At 37.3% G+C, this 15,150-nt stretch overlaps 1 protein-coding gene across 1 annotated transcript in view; it reads right to left on the reverse strand.

Moving 5' to 3' along the window:
- JAKMIP1 (janus kinase and microtubule interacting protein 1) overlaps window positions 1–15,150 on the reverse strand; it is a 131,962-nt gene that overhangs the window by 24,439 nt on the left and 92,373 nt on the right. Inside the window, exons 14-19 of the mRNA XM_026122004.2 lie at window positions 14,486–14,584; window positions 11,344–11,445; window positions 8,128–8,181; window positions 7,048–7,113; window positions 3,938–4,006; window positions 504–581 (exon numbers count right to left, since the gene is read on the reverse strand). Coding sequence (XP_025977789.1) covers window positions 504–581; window positions 3,938–4,006; window positions 7,048–7,113; window positions 8,128–8,181; window positions 11,344–11,445; window positions 14,486–14,584 — 468 coding nt within the window. The remainder of the gene's footprint in view (window positions 1–503; window positions 582–3,937; window positions 4,007–7,047; window positions 7,114–8,127; window positions 8,182–11,343; window positions 11,446–14,485; window positions 14,585–15,150) is intronic.

The raw sequence follows: 15,150 nt of genomic DNA on the forward strand, positions 1-15,150 counted from the left end.
CTCCCTTTGTTTTATTGCTCAGCCTGAGAAGAGGCAAACTTGCAGCTTTCCCTTTGAAAACTAGGAAAGGTAAGGTTGGATAGGACAGCACAGGAAGGAATAGCGTAAGAAGAACAGGCATTCCTAACCTGGGATAAGTTAGCAGCAGCAAGTATTTACAAATACTTAGGGAAAAACAACATAGGGAGAGCTCTGAAGTCGTTGTTGCTTTATTTTACCAGTGATAGTTTTGTACACACGTAGACTAGCTCTTCCCATTATAGATGTACTAACAAGATGTTCACATATTTAGAATGAAAATTGCAGTGCAAAAACATGACACTTCCAACTACTATAAAGCATTTCCTACCTCATCAGGTCTCCATTTAAGCAGTATTTGATTTCCTAGTCTGGCAGAATAATAAGTCAATTAAAAAAGAACCCTATTTATAATTAAAAGAAAAAAACCTGTATTTTATCAAATCTGTTCAAGCATGAAAATTTAATGACTGTTCTTTTCCTACCATGTAAGCCTGGTCCAGAGCTTGCTTCCTGTAGTCGAGTTCTTCCTCTAAATAACCCTTCTGTTTACTGAACAGGTCCTGAGCAATAATAAAAACAAGGGACGATTTGTTCTTTATCCTAATTCATGAAGAATCATAAATGCCATCATTTTTATGTGAGCTTTCCACTTGAAAGCAAAAGCAAATCCATAGCCAATGATCATATTCATCATAAGGCTGTACGGAATATTAAATTTACAGTATCAGCACTTAAAATACATGTATCATATTAACCAGTTGTACCTAGAAAGTACGGACCTCTAAAGCAGTGTACAAACCTGCCTTGACCTGACAGAGGCGCACACAGAGGCTGGAAGATGAATGTGCATGCATGCGATCCAATAGCCATTATCTGCACAGGGCAAGCCAAGGGTGGGAGAAGAGGCACGACACTGAGGCACTTCACTGCTTCTTTTGAAAATAATCAATATGCGCCCTTAAAGGAAGTCATGCTGCGAACTTTAATCTGTGTTGGCCAGCCTGTTCTTCTGGGCAGGACACTGTCACACCAAGGGGTGATTCCAGCTGGATTCTAGATCCTATCCCTGACAGTGAACTTCCCTGACGCACTTGCAAAGCGGAAGTAAAAATTCAGTTTTCAACTTGTAAAGGCAGGAAGCCAATTTGAAATGGGTAAAGTGATGCCCAGAGAGGTTAAGTGACTTTAGCTAAGGAGCTGAAGAAGCTTTCAACATACCCAGGATTTATATGGAATTTTAAAAATCACACTAGCTTTTAAAGAAGTAACACTTTACAGTATACACTTATAACACTGGGATTGCAATGGAACTAAGTGTCCAAAAGCAGGATGTTGATGCAGAACTGTGGACATATGAAAGTTGTCTGAGTAGTCAAGTTAGAACTGACTGGTGACAGTGCTCTTGCAAAACATGCCTTCAGAATATATTAATGATCATAAGCAGAACACAAAAAATTACTTGATTTTGTTAGCTTTTCTTTCAAGACAGTTGTCATGCTCAAAAAATAAGCAGTAGTTCAGAAAGCAGAAAGGTCATGTGATTGAATTTAATATTTCTCATTTTTCTTTCCTTCTTTCTTTTCAACAAACTTTCCCTCAATGTGTAGAGTAAACCTCCACCAAATCAGGAGCCCTGAGATGAATGTTTGTAGATTTTATTAACTGTAAAAAAAGCAAAAGTTGCTGGTCTGGTTAGTTTTAATGACTTATTTTAGTACTACAGCCAGTCCTAAATATAACAAGGAATGGTGTTCCTTGCAAATTGCATCAGCTATATCAACAGTACAAAAGAGATATTCAGGGTTGGCCTCAAGTCATTTATTTGGCTAAATTTTACCTCCAAATATATACATGCAACTCTGATTGTTTTTCAGTTAGTTGTATATGTAGCACTGGCATAGAATTTGCCTAACCACAAACTAGTTATGGATTCTCACTGCAAAAGTCTGGTTTAAAAAAAAATCTGCTCAGCTCAGCAATTTGATGGTGGAGAAGGGCTGTGAGCATAAAATGACTGCAAACACATTTATGCCTACAAATGATGATGTCCCACTTGTTTTTAACAAGTCCTAATTGGTGGCAACAGATGCATACAAGACTATTACTAGAGGACTAAATAAGCTGCTACTAGTTTTCTGCATAAGGACTATAATTGTTATTATTCACTGTTTCTTTTTTTAAACTTTTTTGTTCATGAAGTTCTTTAGTTACCTATGACTCGGTATTAAAAGCAGAACCTAAGTTCATGTCAGGCTTTGATCCTGGGGCTGGGATTCAGCTATGCAACTGTCTACTGCTATTCTAGCCATTTTAGGCTACTCCAGCAGCTGTTCCAGCAGGTCCTATATGTCATATTTCCCAGCCCCTTGTAGAAGTCTCCAGAACTCTGAAGAATGTAATATGGCATTAGACACCATGTTTAATCAACCAAATCCCACCCTGATGATCCACATGGTATTAAACAGCTATTTGCTTTTGTGGACTACAGCAACAGCTACGTGGCTGTTGTGCAAGATGCAGTTCTGCTGTGCACCATATAGCATGCAGAAAGGGACAGGTCTGGTCTTAACATGATTATATGTGGCTTGCACCATAGAAGTAGAGTGACCTGCCCAGGACTACAGAGCAGTCAGAGGCAGAGCTACCAAGGGATCCTAGAAGAGCAGTGTAGCTGCCCTGATCACATTACTTCTGCAAAAGCTATTGCAAAAGGTGGCCACAAAAAGCAAGAGAGAGGGAAATAGAAGAGCAGGACCTCAAACACTTCACATGGGTTCCAAGGACAACTAAATCAGTGCTCAGCCCTTCTGAAAGTGTCATGCTAGAGTATTACTTCTAAATTTATTTCATAATTGATTTTTGGGAGACACAATAATTGGCAGTGAAGACTGTCCGATTGCTACGCTAAACCAATAAATACAGGGCTATCCAGAGTAAGAGTTGAAAACATCACAGATAATAAGTTGGAAGATAATAAACTAAGTTAGAAAGCAACTGTTGTTTTCTGATTTCTTTTATAAAAGAATCTAGCACTTGTGGACTCTCCATTACTTTTACACTTTCATAACAAGAGTTAAAAATAAAGAAATGCTAAATGCGGAAAGGATCATACCTATGTTCAAGTACAACCAGTATGATAGGCTATACTCAACAGAGAACATATTCTGAGCACCAAGTACACTTGTTTGATTGGGGCCCAAATACATGCTTCTTCAGTGGCCCTGGGCAAATCACTTAACCTCTCTGCCTCAGTTTCCCATTCTCTAAGATGGGTGTAATGCTGCTTACTTATCTACCTGGAAAAGGTGTTTGTAAAGCCGTTTGCAGATCAGAAGCGCAGCATGCATGCTAAACCAATAAAACTGAACACTCATTCCAACTCTTTGTTCAACATATGGAAAAATCTGGTCAGCGCAGCACTGAGTTTGTTATGCAAGACAGAATTGCTTTTGAGAAAATGTTCCATATTTAAGCAGGAAGACCTTGAGGCAAGAAAGGTCATCTGGAGTTAGAAAAGATTTTTACAACCTGTCCAAGAACTGAACGCCAGAAAGCAAAGGAGTATCTTTGTTCAATTCTACTAACATGACCCCAAGATTAAAAAGATGCTGCTGTTGCCAGACAAATTAATACATAGAGAAAGCACAAAGACAATTTCATACTGCTTGGCTAATATGCTCTGTAAAGCTGTGCCTTCATGTGCTATTTTGTATGTTCATTCAACTGTACATGGCTTTGACAGTTCCCTCCCACCCCAAATTTCAAGAGCACGAGCAGTAAACCTCTAGAAACCTCTTGCCAATTTTACCATAAAGCAATCTCTGTTAAGCAAAGAAAGGCAGCAAATTAACCTGTGTTGAAGTTCATACACTTTCCCTTGAAATGACTTTTAGCTAAATGAATTATCGTTCCTTACCTTTTCATTCTCCAGGTCTAACATCTTCTGTGTCAGTGCAGCTTCTGTCCCCTCTATCTGTTTTAACCACTACAGGAACACAGCGGTAGTAAGACGAAAAATAAAAAATAAAGAAACAGAGCTGTTAAAAAATCTGCACTGAACATTTTGCAAGTTTGTTGCCAATATTCCCAGACATATGCTTCCCCCTTACTTTCAATTTACCTTGAAATTACAAGTGAATAAAAAGGCAGTGAAAGCATAGGCAGAAAGGAAGACAGTAGGAAGTACTAAAAACTAACAAGTGAAGGCTGTTTTTCTACAACATATTACAGGTTTTTCCCCATAAAAATCAAGGTACAAAGCAAACTTGGGTCAAGAATGCAAAATCAACCTAACTGTTTCCAGCTTGATATACCCAATGCTTGTCCTGAACTGCAAAAAACCATCATATAATTTCAGGGCACAGGTCCTCCATTTTTCCAGAAGGCCATTTAATCAAAAGACAAGGTGGAAAAATTATTTTATTTTGCAGAATTTACTATGCCTTTCCTGGGAAGGGACTTATTTCTAGAACATCGGCAATGTAGACAGAATAATAAAATGGGTAGACAGGAAGTTCATGCGGATGCTACCATGAATCCCTTACTGTTCTGGTAAGCAAGGCTTACTAATACTAGGTTGCTACTATTAATTTTACCTTAATGCTTTTGGTAAGTATTACACAATAACTTCCTTAATTCAGGGTTTTGGTGAGTTCATCCCTGCTCAGACCAAAAGCAATTAATGACATATACCTTTTTTTTTTTTTTTTTTCCAAAGATTTAGAAAGGAAATCGCCAAACATAAGGTTATAAAATAAGCCAAATGTGAATTCATCCTGTTGGACATTCCACTATCGAAGAGACTGGTGGATAAAAATGGAAGTTTGTTTTATCTGTTTAGGAGGTTTAGCTTTGAATACTCAGCTGAAAGAAATGAACAGGGATATCTTATTCCCCAGAGATTCTGTTCTCATAATCTTTGTTTTCATCATTTTAAAGGTGATAGACTGAAGATATTCCTCACGAAAGCCTCACTGCTGGTAAGGGATTCTGCAAGACAGTGAGCACTCTGAAACCTTGAAACCAATAGAAATGGGAAATCCTCACAGTTACACTCAGCATTTGCAAATGGAGGGTTATTTGCAAAAATTAGCTGTCTAATTTTTTTGAAGGGACAAATGATATATAAATGCTGATTCTGACCTTCCCATGCCTTCCCCTGGAAGCCTTTCTGGAGCCAAGGGGCATAGAAGAGACAAGCACGTATTTATGAGTCATAATCAGTTGTAGCACTGGAAATAAGCTGAGGGAATTATGCCAGCAAAACCCAGAAACTTTCCTTGCCTGGCAGCTTGGTTTCCAAAATATCACTTTTCAATGGCTGAGTAAAATAGATCTGACCTAAATAAATACTGAGTTCACACAATACTGAGCTCATGCTATACCTACTGTTTTAAGTAGAAATATCGTATGTGCATTGCATGTCACTTGATTAGCCTGTACCTGAAATGTCCACCAGTAAAAAGGGAAGAGGTTTCCTGCATCCTAGGCTACCTTCTTGATTCAACTTGTTATCAGACTGTATTTATTAGGTAACTGTGAGGCACTGCACTAAAATTACATAACATGGATAGAGTCCATAGATACATGGACTATTTTCATTTTATTCTTTAAATACCATCTATTTAAAACTAAAAACTCCAACTTTCTGATGGAGTGTTCAGTTTCCTGAGTAACCAGATTACATCATAAGATCACCATAGAATTTCTTTAATGCAAACTAGGCACAGGCAGAAATTCTGCCAAAAAACCCCCCAAAACATTTAATGTGAAATTAAAGGTTATAGAGGGGCTTTAGCATAAATACATAAGTCTCTCCTTCAAAATTTTATTTCTTTATTGCTATAAGGAATTATTTCTGTTGACAAAACTTCCAAATGCTAAGGGAAATAAGAAAGATAATATTATTTAGTGCATGTTCTATATTGCACCCCTCTGACTTAAACTAAACAAACTCAGTAATTCCAGTGGCACTTTTCATAGAAGTACTAATTTACTTGAGCAATAACAACCCAGTTAACCAGCCCTAAATTTTCTCAAGCTTTGCTCGCTATTTTATCCTTGTGTGCTAGGGTTCTTCCTCCTCCCACATTCCACTTTCCTCATTGGATTTAAATGGCTATGATCATCACCTCCTCTTTTTCTCACTATAAGGCAATTATAAGTATAGCGGTTTTAGTGCTCTTCTACGATTTTATTTTGCTTCTGGCAATTACTCAGTTAAATCGAAGATCATTAAACTACCTAATTTAGATTAGCTACATAACATTTAAATAAATAGATTATCTAAATTATATCAATTAAAGCAACGATTACCTCAATCATTACTTACCAACTAAAACACTGACATTTTAACTTTAAAGTTCTATTCTTGAAGTTTAGAAATGCATCTAGGAAAGATTTAAGTAGCAGTCTGTGTAAGGGGTAGGAAACCTCTTCAGAGAAAAGACCAACAAGTCTCTGCTAGTTAATTCTAAATGGCATCATGATTCATACACAGACTGCGTTCCCTCCTCAACCAGGGGCGTAGAGAACCAGCCATGTAGAACCGCGTGACTTGTCTCATTACCTGTCTAGTGGAAAGTACTGTTTAGTTATCCATGCCCGCTGACTTCTAGAGGAAGGGACCACAGTGCACTCAGGGTTTTTTTTGAGTCATCCATAGAAATGGGCCCAAAAGGGAACATGGCAGTATGACTTCCCGAGGACCTCCACGGGACCCTGGTTCTCACGGGGCTGAGGGCACGGCACTTCCTAGAATGAAGTCTCTGATTCAGTAACTTCTTCTTACCTTATTCTAAGGGAATATCTCCAAAAGAAGTTTTTATTTTTAATGGGGATTTATTTTAAATGATTGATTGTACCTCAACACATCACAGTCCCAACAAAGCCATGTAAGTAAGGATGAATACATACTCTAAGACAGATGAACTTAACAGAAAAGTCATGCTTTCCTAGCAAAGTTATGAGATATCTTAGAAGACATGGTCAGTCTTTAGGCAGACAAAAATCTTTACTGAATTCTACCTTTTCACAGAGGGAAAGCACAGTCCCAGCCTGGATTATTGCAACCTGTTCTTCGTTTCTCAAATTCTAAAATACAAAAAGGTGCAGTTGCATCTTACATTGGATTGGAAATCCATTCTTCAAACACAAGTGATAAATTTTAACTGTACTTTAAAAGCATCAAAGTGAATCAGCTATAACACTTAGCATTTTATAAACAAGACCAGAAAGGATCCCATGACTGAAAATAATAAAAGCTAAAATAAAGGTACTTAGCCTCTACTCTAGTTCAGTACACCACTCCCACAATGCTTGTGCAAAAGATCATAATTTAGTGAGAATTAAGTGGATTCTGAGAGGGATTTTTTTTTCTGGCTGGAAAAATGCCATTTCACTGGACTATAGCCCTGCAGCAAGCCAGTTTCCCACTGATGCCCAGAAAGCATTCCAGAGCTGGACTTCCTATTAATCAAAATAATACAAAGAAATACGAAGTACTGTAGAAATCTCCACAGATCTTGGAGCACGAAAATATATCTAGAGCTTAGAATTAGTATAAAGGTCTAAAACTGTTAAAGCTTCCTATAAATTGGATCCAGCTCCATGGACATTTGTGCCCCAACCACATGACAAAGAGCTTATGCTACATCTGGTGACTCTAACAGAGAAGGAAAGAAAGGGAACTAATTATCTTTGCCCTCTCTCCAGGTAAAGGCACTCCTGGCAGGGGCATCCTTCACTGCAGCATGTGCTATTATCACTACCCAAGAGAAACATATAGGAAAAATTTGGACTGGCTTTGACTCCCTTATTTTTCTCCCCCAACCTGTTTTATATCTTATCCCTGTGCCTACTGCAGTGTCTTTTTTTCTGTGTCATTGAGCGAAGACCAAATCCTATCTCAAAAAAATACACTTTTCACTAATACCAATTTAGCTGAAAAATTTTCTTTTATGTTTGTAAAAGTAGTACATAATCATTGATACTGCTCATGTAAATACAGGCATACAAAAATTACCTTGTGTAGTCTATGCTACGGGAACAAAATCTGCTTAAAAATAACCACGAAGTTAGAGTGATATTTGAAATTAAAATTGTTACCCCATTATCTCCAAGAATATCTAGCTTCTTCATAAGTTCAGATATATTCACATCCTGGAAAACATGTTTAACACTCATTTTTTTATATATATAAAGGAGGTGAGAAACAGTTTTATATGCCACATTTTATGTACCCTTTATTTACTTCTTCATGCAAAAAGACTTGAAATGTAAATCAGTTAAACATTAATTTTGCATTGTAATTGCAAAAGTGCTATTAATACTTTGAGAGCCAAAACTGAATGACACTCTTGGTTATAGCAAGCAACCTGGATATCCATGTATGAGGACAGAAGTAGTGGTCACATTTACCAACCTGCTGCTGTATGCAAATGAAAGATCAAAAAGGACAGGTTTTTTAGTGTTTGGAGCAGAGTGTAATGCTGTACAGTTTGATGGGACAGACACCATGAGCTGAAGCAAAAAATACTTGCTAAGAAGGTTCCTTTTTTTTTTCTCTCTCCTTTTTTAAACACAATAGTAGAGCTCCAAATCAACCTTTCAGTGGCATGAGGAAATGTGCACAGCATGCTGAACATGCTCCTCCAAACGTTATCAGCTGACAACCCTTGTGAGCAGAAAGCCACATTTCTCTGCCAGTCACCCCCTAGACCCACAGAAAACAACAAATAACCCATTCTTATTAAGGCCCAATTACATCCTCACTGATACCAAGAGAAGCACCGCAGACAAAAAAGAGGGGACGAGTAAATCCACAGACTATGCCTGTATTTTAAATGGAACAGTGCCAGGGCACATTCCGACGCCCCAGAACTCTATTTTCTATGTTAAAAAGTCATTAGAATGGTCCATGGAAGTGTTTAGCCTGGGCTAGTAGGACACTCCCAAACTATTCCCAAGTATGGTCCACAGGTTAATATGGACCAGGGATCACGCCCACTGACAGCTTGTGTGCAGCCACCCTGTTGTGGTAGATAGGAAGTCCTGACAGCATGGGCAAAGACCAGTCCTGGCCAGGTTACTTCAGTGCTAGCAAGCAGTCCAAGAACATTTAATTTACTAGTACAGGCATAGCTTTAAGGTTCAAAACAGCAAAGAGCTAAAAAAGCCACATCTAAAAAAACAACTTTGTTAAATGCTGACACCCTCTACATTCCTTAGGAGAGGCCAACATTTTGCAAGGCTGTCTTGGGTCACCAGTTTCATCAGTCACAGTATATAACATGCAGGTTTGAATCTACATAATGTGCAACAACATTAGATGAGTAGTGAGCATGACCTTTCTCTCATGTTTTTAAAGCCAAATTATTTATCTTTACAAATTACATAATGACATCAGAATATATTTTGCTCATAATTCTGTATCAAATAGACTCTAATGAGTAAGGCTTAAGAAGAAATGGAAAGATTTCCTAAAGATCAGACACAAGTGTGGGAGAGAATCAACAGCTGTTCTGTACGAATTAGGCTATCCTGGCTCCAAAACAGGAATAACACATTATGTTCAAGTCAGTCTATTTTGGGAAATCTCCTCGCTCTCTTCCTCCTCTCCCCAAAGACTTCAACAGTGTCTCCAAATGCTACATTATCTAATAAAGAGTGCATATCAGTAATTTCAGAACCATGCTGAGCTTAAAATACTCCTGTGTTTGGGTTGGTATTAAACTCAGAAATATTGGTCTTGATCAGCAGTGACAACAGTAAAAGGAAATGTCTTTTAACTAATCAGCTGCACTACTGAAGTATGAAATTCAGTAAGAAACACAAGATATTTAGCCTATTAAGCCAGAAGTACTCATTCTATTTAATTTATTTGCATCATGAAGCATAAAGGAACATTTAAAAATCAAATAAGATTTTGCATCATTATAATTCTTCATATGCTACCAATGGCTAACCATTTTCAAAGGCTCTCAAAACATATAAAAAGCCCGCCCTACCCACAATTAAATTTTCAAAATACCCAGGTGAGGTGTTACCATCCCTGCTTCCAGGTAAGTAAACTGAAAGGCAGGTTCAAAATCTCTTTATAAAAAAAAAATTCATGTGGGAAAAAAGAACTTGGGGGAGGGAGGGAGGGAGAGGGAGAACAGCAGTTCCAGATCCTGGGAAGTTGTATCTGCTGCAGCCAACATGCAAATTAGAATAACAAATAAGTTAAAAAGCAAATCTGGCATCCCATGGAGACTCCATTTGAAAGGTAATACATTAATTGATGACTCTTGGTGTTGCTTTGGGAAACGACTCCCCAATCAAATCTGCAGGTAGGAATCAGTTCGTTCTCTCTCTCTCTCTCCCTCTCTCTCCCTCTCTCTCTCTCTTTTTTTTTTTTTTTTTAAGAATACTCAGCTCTCCAAGAATATACAGCCTATAAATTCAGCTTATTTCCATTACTGATAGTATTGTGCTTATTAAGGCATTGAACAGTAACAAGCCTTTTAGAACAGAACTTGTAAAGACAAACATAAGCATAAATTACTAGCAAATGTTATAGAGCATAACACAAAGATACATTCCACTTCAGTCACTCACAGAAAAGTTACCCTGACCTGGTATGCAACATTACTAACAAAGCAAGTCTGAACTCAGTCCTAAGCGAAGCAGCACGCAAATCCATCTGCTCCCTGGAATGGACTGGCAGCACAGAACTGAGAAGGGCAAGCCTTTTTTTCCTCATAACAGAAGCAAACTGAGTGAGATACTGATGTTTATCTTGTGCTTGACCTAAAATGATGGGTAGGGTCTCGCCTATTTGAATGGGGTTTGGATCAGGCCTCTCATGCTTCAAGGCTCTGGCATAGGCCACAACTTAAGAACTTAAGCACATTAAGTCAAAAAACAAAATGCATAGGTGCTTTGCTAAAGGATAAAAAATAAGGATCAAGCTGACAATAGGTAAGTGTTATATTTCTGACATTAGGTGAGAACATTTAATACTGCAGCAAGCATGGCAGTGAACCACCTCAGCAACCTCTTTCCTCTCTGCAATGTTTTTTCCCTAAGTACCCTAGACTAAATGCTAATTATCTTAAATGACCAGCCTTGACCGGCATTGGATGAACCCCTGACAGACTACCAGACTGTATTCTTGTGAAACCCTTTCCCTCGTTACATATGTCTTTTCTCAGTCTGTTTATTTTTCAGCCTTTCTCCCCCTGCAGCAGAATGGTAGAAAAGGCAAAGAGTTCATTTGGCTGTTGGGTCATTCTGAAAAAGCTCCTAACCATCTAACTACTGCTAAGGCTCCACATATACCTTTATTCCTTCCTGTTGACAGAACAGCTGGAGCGCACTTCCATTGTTTTCAGGAAAGGTGGTTATATGAAGATTAAATGCCGGCGACCTTCGTTCTCTTTCCTGAGAAAAGATTTTGTTTAAAAACAATACATGTGATTACATGTAAACATCTTTTCCCCACCTTTACAAAACTTATATTTCTAGATCAAAAAGCATGCTTTAAGGACTTGGGGTTTAGCTGAGCATAAAAACGGTTCTAGCTTCCACAACTAACTCCATGCACACGCAGCTTCTGCAGGCTTAACAGACCCCCCCAGATGCCCGGATCTTTGTACTTTGGCCAAACAATTGGCTGGAGCCCTAAACAATTCTTTGCAATATTTTATTGAGAGACAGAACCCTACTTAACTATTGCTTTCTTTCTTGGAACAAGCAACTATTTAGGGAGAAGAAACCGGAGAACAAATTTCGTACTTCATCAAATCAGGTTTTGATCCAGAATATACACTTTCCACCATGAAATGGTATCACTACTTTCTTATTAAAATTAAATCTGTGTATTTATTCCCTGTTCATTCTACATTTAACCTTTATATTACAGCATGCAAAATCCCCAGTACTATTCACTGCACAGCCCAGGATTTTGGAAGGCTTTAAAGTTTATGTTTAATGTTTCAAAGGCAGCATTACTCTAGAGTTACAACGCTCTTTGTACTGAAAGTAAAAATTATAAATGTCCATTTATCTAAAACTATAGTATTTCTAAAACCTATCCAGCCTACTTGATTTTCAAGTGTTTCTTCAAAATACCAACCTATTATTTCTTCAGAAGGCAGGAATACATTAAAACAGTAAGTGAAAGATCTTGTTTAAATTAAATTCTAACATGCTTGTCAAAATTACTGGATAGGAGGCTCTGGAAACTTGGGTTTACTCTAAATTCACTGTGGTCGTGGGAACACAAGTGAGAAAAATCACATTTCCTCTCCAGATAGCAAGAGGAGGCACTGGCAAACAAGGGCTTCAGTTTCTGGCAGCACAACAAAAGAGCGCTACAGCAAATAGTTTAGTCCCTATGTCCATCTATTACCCAATTTCCTAAACCAGAAAATGAGGTGCTTGAATTGATAGGGCAGCTGGGCCACATTCATTCACTTAAGCAGGTCGCAGAGCACCGCAACTCTTGTTCATTAACTAGCCTAAACCTAATTTGAAACTACAAAAATCTCTGCTATGTTTTTTTCCCCCCTCATAGTCTCTCTTTTAAGTGATTTTCCTATGAACAGGAAATAAAAAAATAAAAATAGACTTAAGTGACCTAGCTAATATAATACAAAACAAGAAGCCTAATTCTTGACCAAATTCAGTTGCCATTTTAGATTTAAAAAATTATTTCCTATTGCATTACACTCACCTACATTTGCCTGTATTAAAGGATACACAACTGATTGTTTTCTCCTCTAGCCTAATTTTCATCTGAAATAATTTTTAACTGTTCTGAATAAGAACACTTCCCTATTTATTAGAAGCTTGCACAGCTTTCCTACAGCATTCACGTTATCAATCACATTTATGTTTATACGCTTGCCTACCAAAGAAGAAAAAAATCTTTCAGCGCAATCACATTAAAATGGTTCCATTGTTGATCTGTAAAACAAGGCCTTAAAAAAACAGGCACACAAAGCTAAACGCATCATACTGGGCTACTTTTTTCAGTTTTCATGTGACTCCTGTACGTGAAAAGAACTTTCATGAAGGACGTTTTGAACTGGGTTTTTTTGTTTAAAGAAATTTATCCAGTTGTTTTACTTCTAAGAAAAACTTATGCTTTAGGAAGCAGATGCTAGGGTAACTGTCAATTTGAATACTAAATTGTTCAGTATTTTACTTTACAGTTGGTTAATAAAATAATATATATTAGAATTCTTTCTTAATTTCCAGAATGTCTACTGAAATTTTTTAACTCAAATTCATAATTTTGAATATAATGTGCTATGACATCAAAACATATGGTTGATAAAATAAACAACAGAAAAAAAAACAGATTAGGAAGTGTCAAAGACAAAAAGCAGAATGTCCACATAACAGGATGACATGAGATCTTCATCTTTCCATAGAAGTTACACATGCCAAGATTTTTGGTGAAACGTGCTGGATGATGAAAATCATGGAGGAGCAACATTGACAGATTTTGGGGGGAGTTTGTTCTAAGTGGTGTTAAGAATGCTGATGATCTTTCAGATTGAACAATGTGATATCGGGCAATGCAACAGTGCAACACTGCATCACACACAAGTAGTTTAGTGTCGCTGGATTCTACACTGGCCCCATCCGGGATGAGGACTTTTGCTTTCTACTGTACTCTCCAGCTACATGTTCAAATTCTTATTCACACAGAAATAATTTCACTGTTAGTTCATTTACTCAAAGTATAGAATTTCTTAAAGACGCTTGCTATGGGCAACACATTGCTTTCACTTGCCCAAGTTATACTTGCGCCTCACCAGTTTAATTTTGAAGTTCTCAGAGGTTTTTTCATTTTGTCATTGACTGATACCAGTTAATTCCAATCCACCACCATTTCATACCATCAGAAAAAGGATTTTAGGGAAGAGAAATTCTTTCAAAACTGCTATTAATATGTGTCTTTTCCAGATCATTTTACTTCATATTAATGCTGTCAATCTTAAATCAGTGTAATTAAAAACAATTATACATTGATGTGATGGATGTGTCAGATCTCTAGGTTTCACTGCATGCAAGACGTGAGAAGGAGTGTTAATTGAAACAATGCCAACCAAGGCTGTAGTATACATACCAAGTGATTTTACATGCAGGGAAGGAGTAGTTATGGAAATGAAACAAATAAAAAAGGCAAAATATTGCAAAACAAAATATTTTATTAGATGAAAAACAAACTATATGCAATATATATTAGCTATATTACATCTTCATAAACATTAGTGAGCACTCTCTCCAAAACATATTAAGGCAGTGGTATCAATCTCATTATCCCAAGATACAGCATTTAAAAAATAGGTACCTAAGTGATTTCCCTTAAACATGCATGAAACATCAGTAAACTTTACAGGAATTTCAGCTTGGGTTCAAACATAATTTCCGCTCCATTTGAGAGTTTGCAACAGAGAGAATCTCTTACTTCAAGCTCTAGCACTCTGAATTCTAACAGCTCATTCTGGTCTTTTGCATCCTGCATCTCGTTCTTCAGCTGATGCTCTTCTTGTTCCATTTTGTAAATCTATGGGACAAATGCAACATCATAACACCCCATAAACAACGGCAAAGACATTATATTAAGTTAAGGGCCAGGGCTTTAAGCAAAATTATTTATTTCAGTTTCTTATCAGACATTTGACCTTGTCTTGGAAATAAGAAAGGAACATCCCATCAGAAAATAACTTTTTTGTTTCACAAGCTGGCAAAAACTGCTAAATGGGCAATGACTTCTTAGAATAATCATCTGAAAGCCAGTATGAAGAGTGATATGAATGCATCTAAACAAATTAAGAGATATAACTTTTCTTTTAAAAATCAGGTGAACAAAACTAGATGAGAATAACATTTTGGGTAGACTGTTCTCATTTATCCTTGCCCTCCCCTTTTTTTTTATTTTTAATAACACAGTTGCTAGCACTTAATGTTCCATACTTCTTGGAAGTGTCACTATGCTGACAAATCTGAACAGCGCTGTTTCAAGACTGTTGGGGAAGCATTACCTCCCTTCATTTTAAAAGATTAACCAGCTTGTTGAAAACCAAACAACAAACTCAAAGCCATGAATGCGATTTGTAAGCATTTTGCTCA

This window comes from Dromaius novaehollandiae, chromosome 4, assembly GCF_036370855.1.
Source record: "Dromaius novaehollandiae isolate bDroNov1 chromosome 4, bDroNov1.hap1, whole genome shotgun sequence".
Classification (NCBI taxonomy): Eukaryota; Metazoa; Chordata; class Aves; order Casuariiformes; family Dromaiidae; genus Dromaius; species Dromaius novaehollandiae.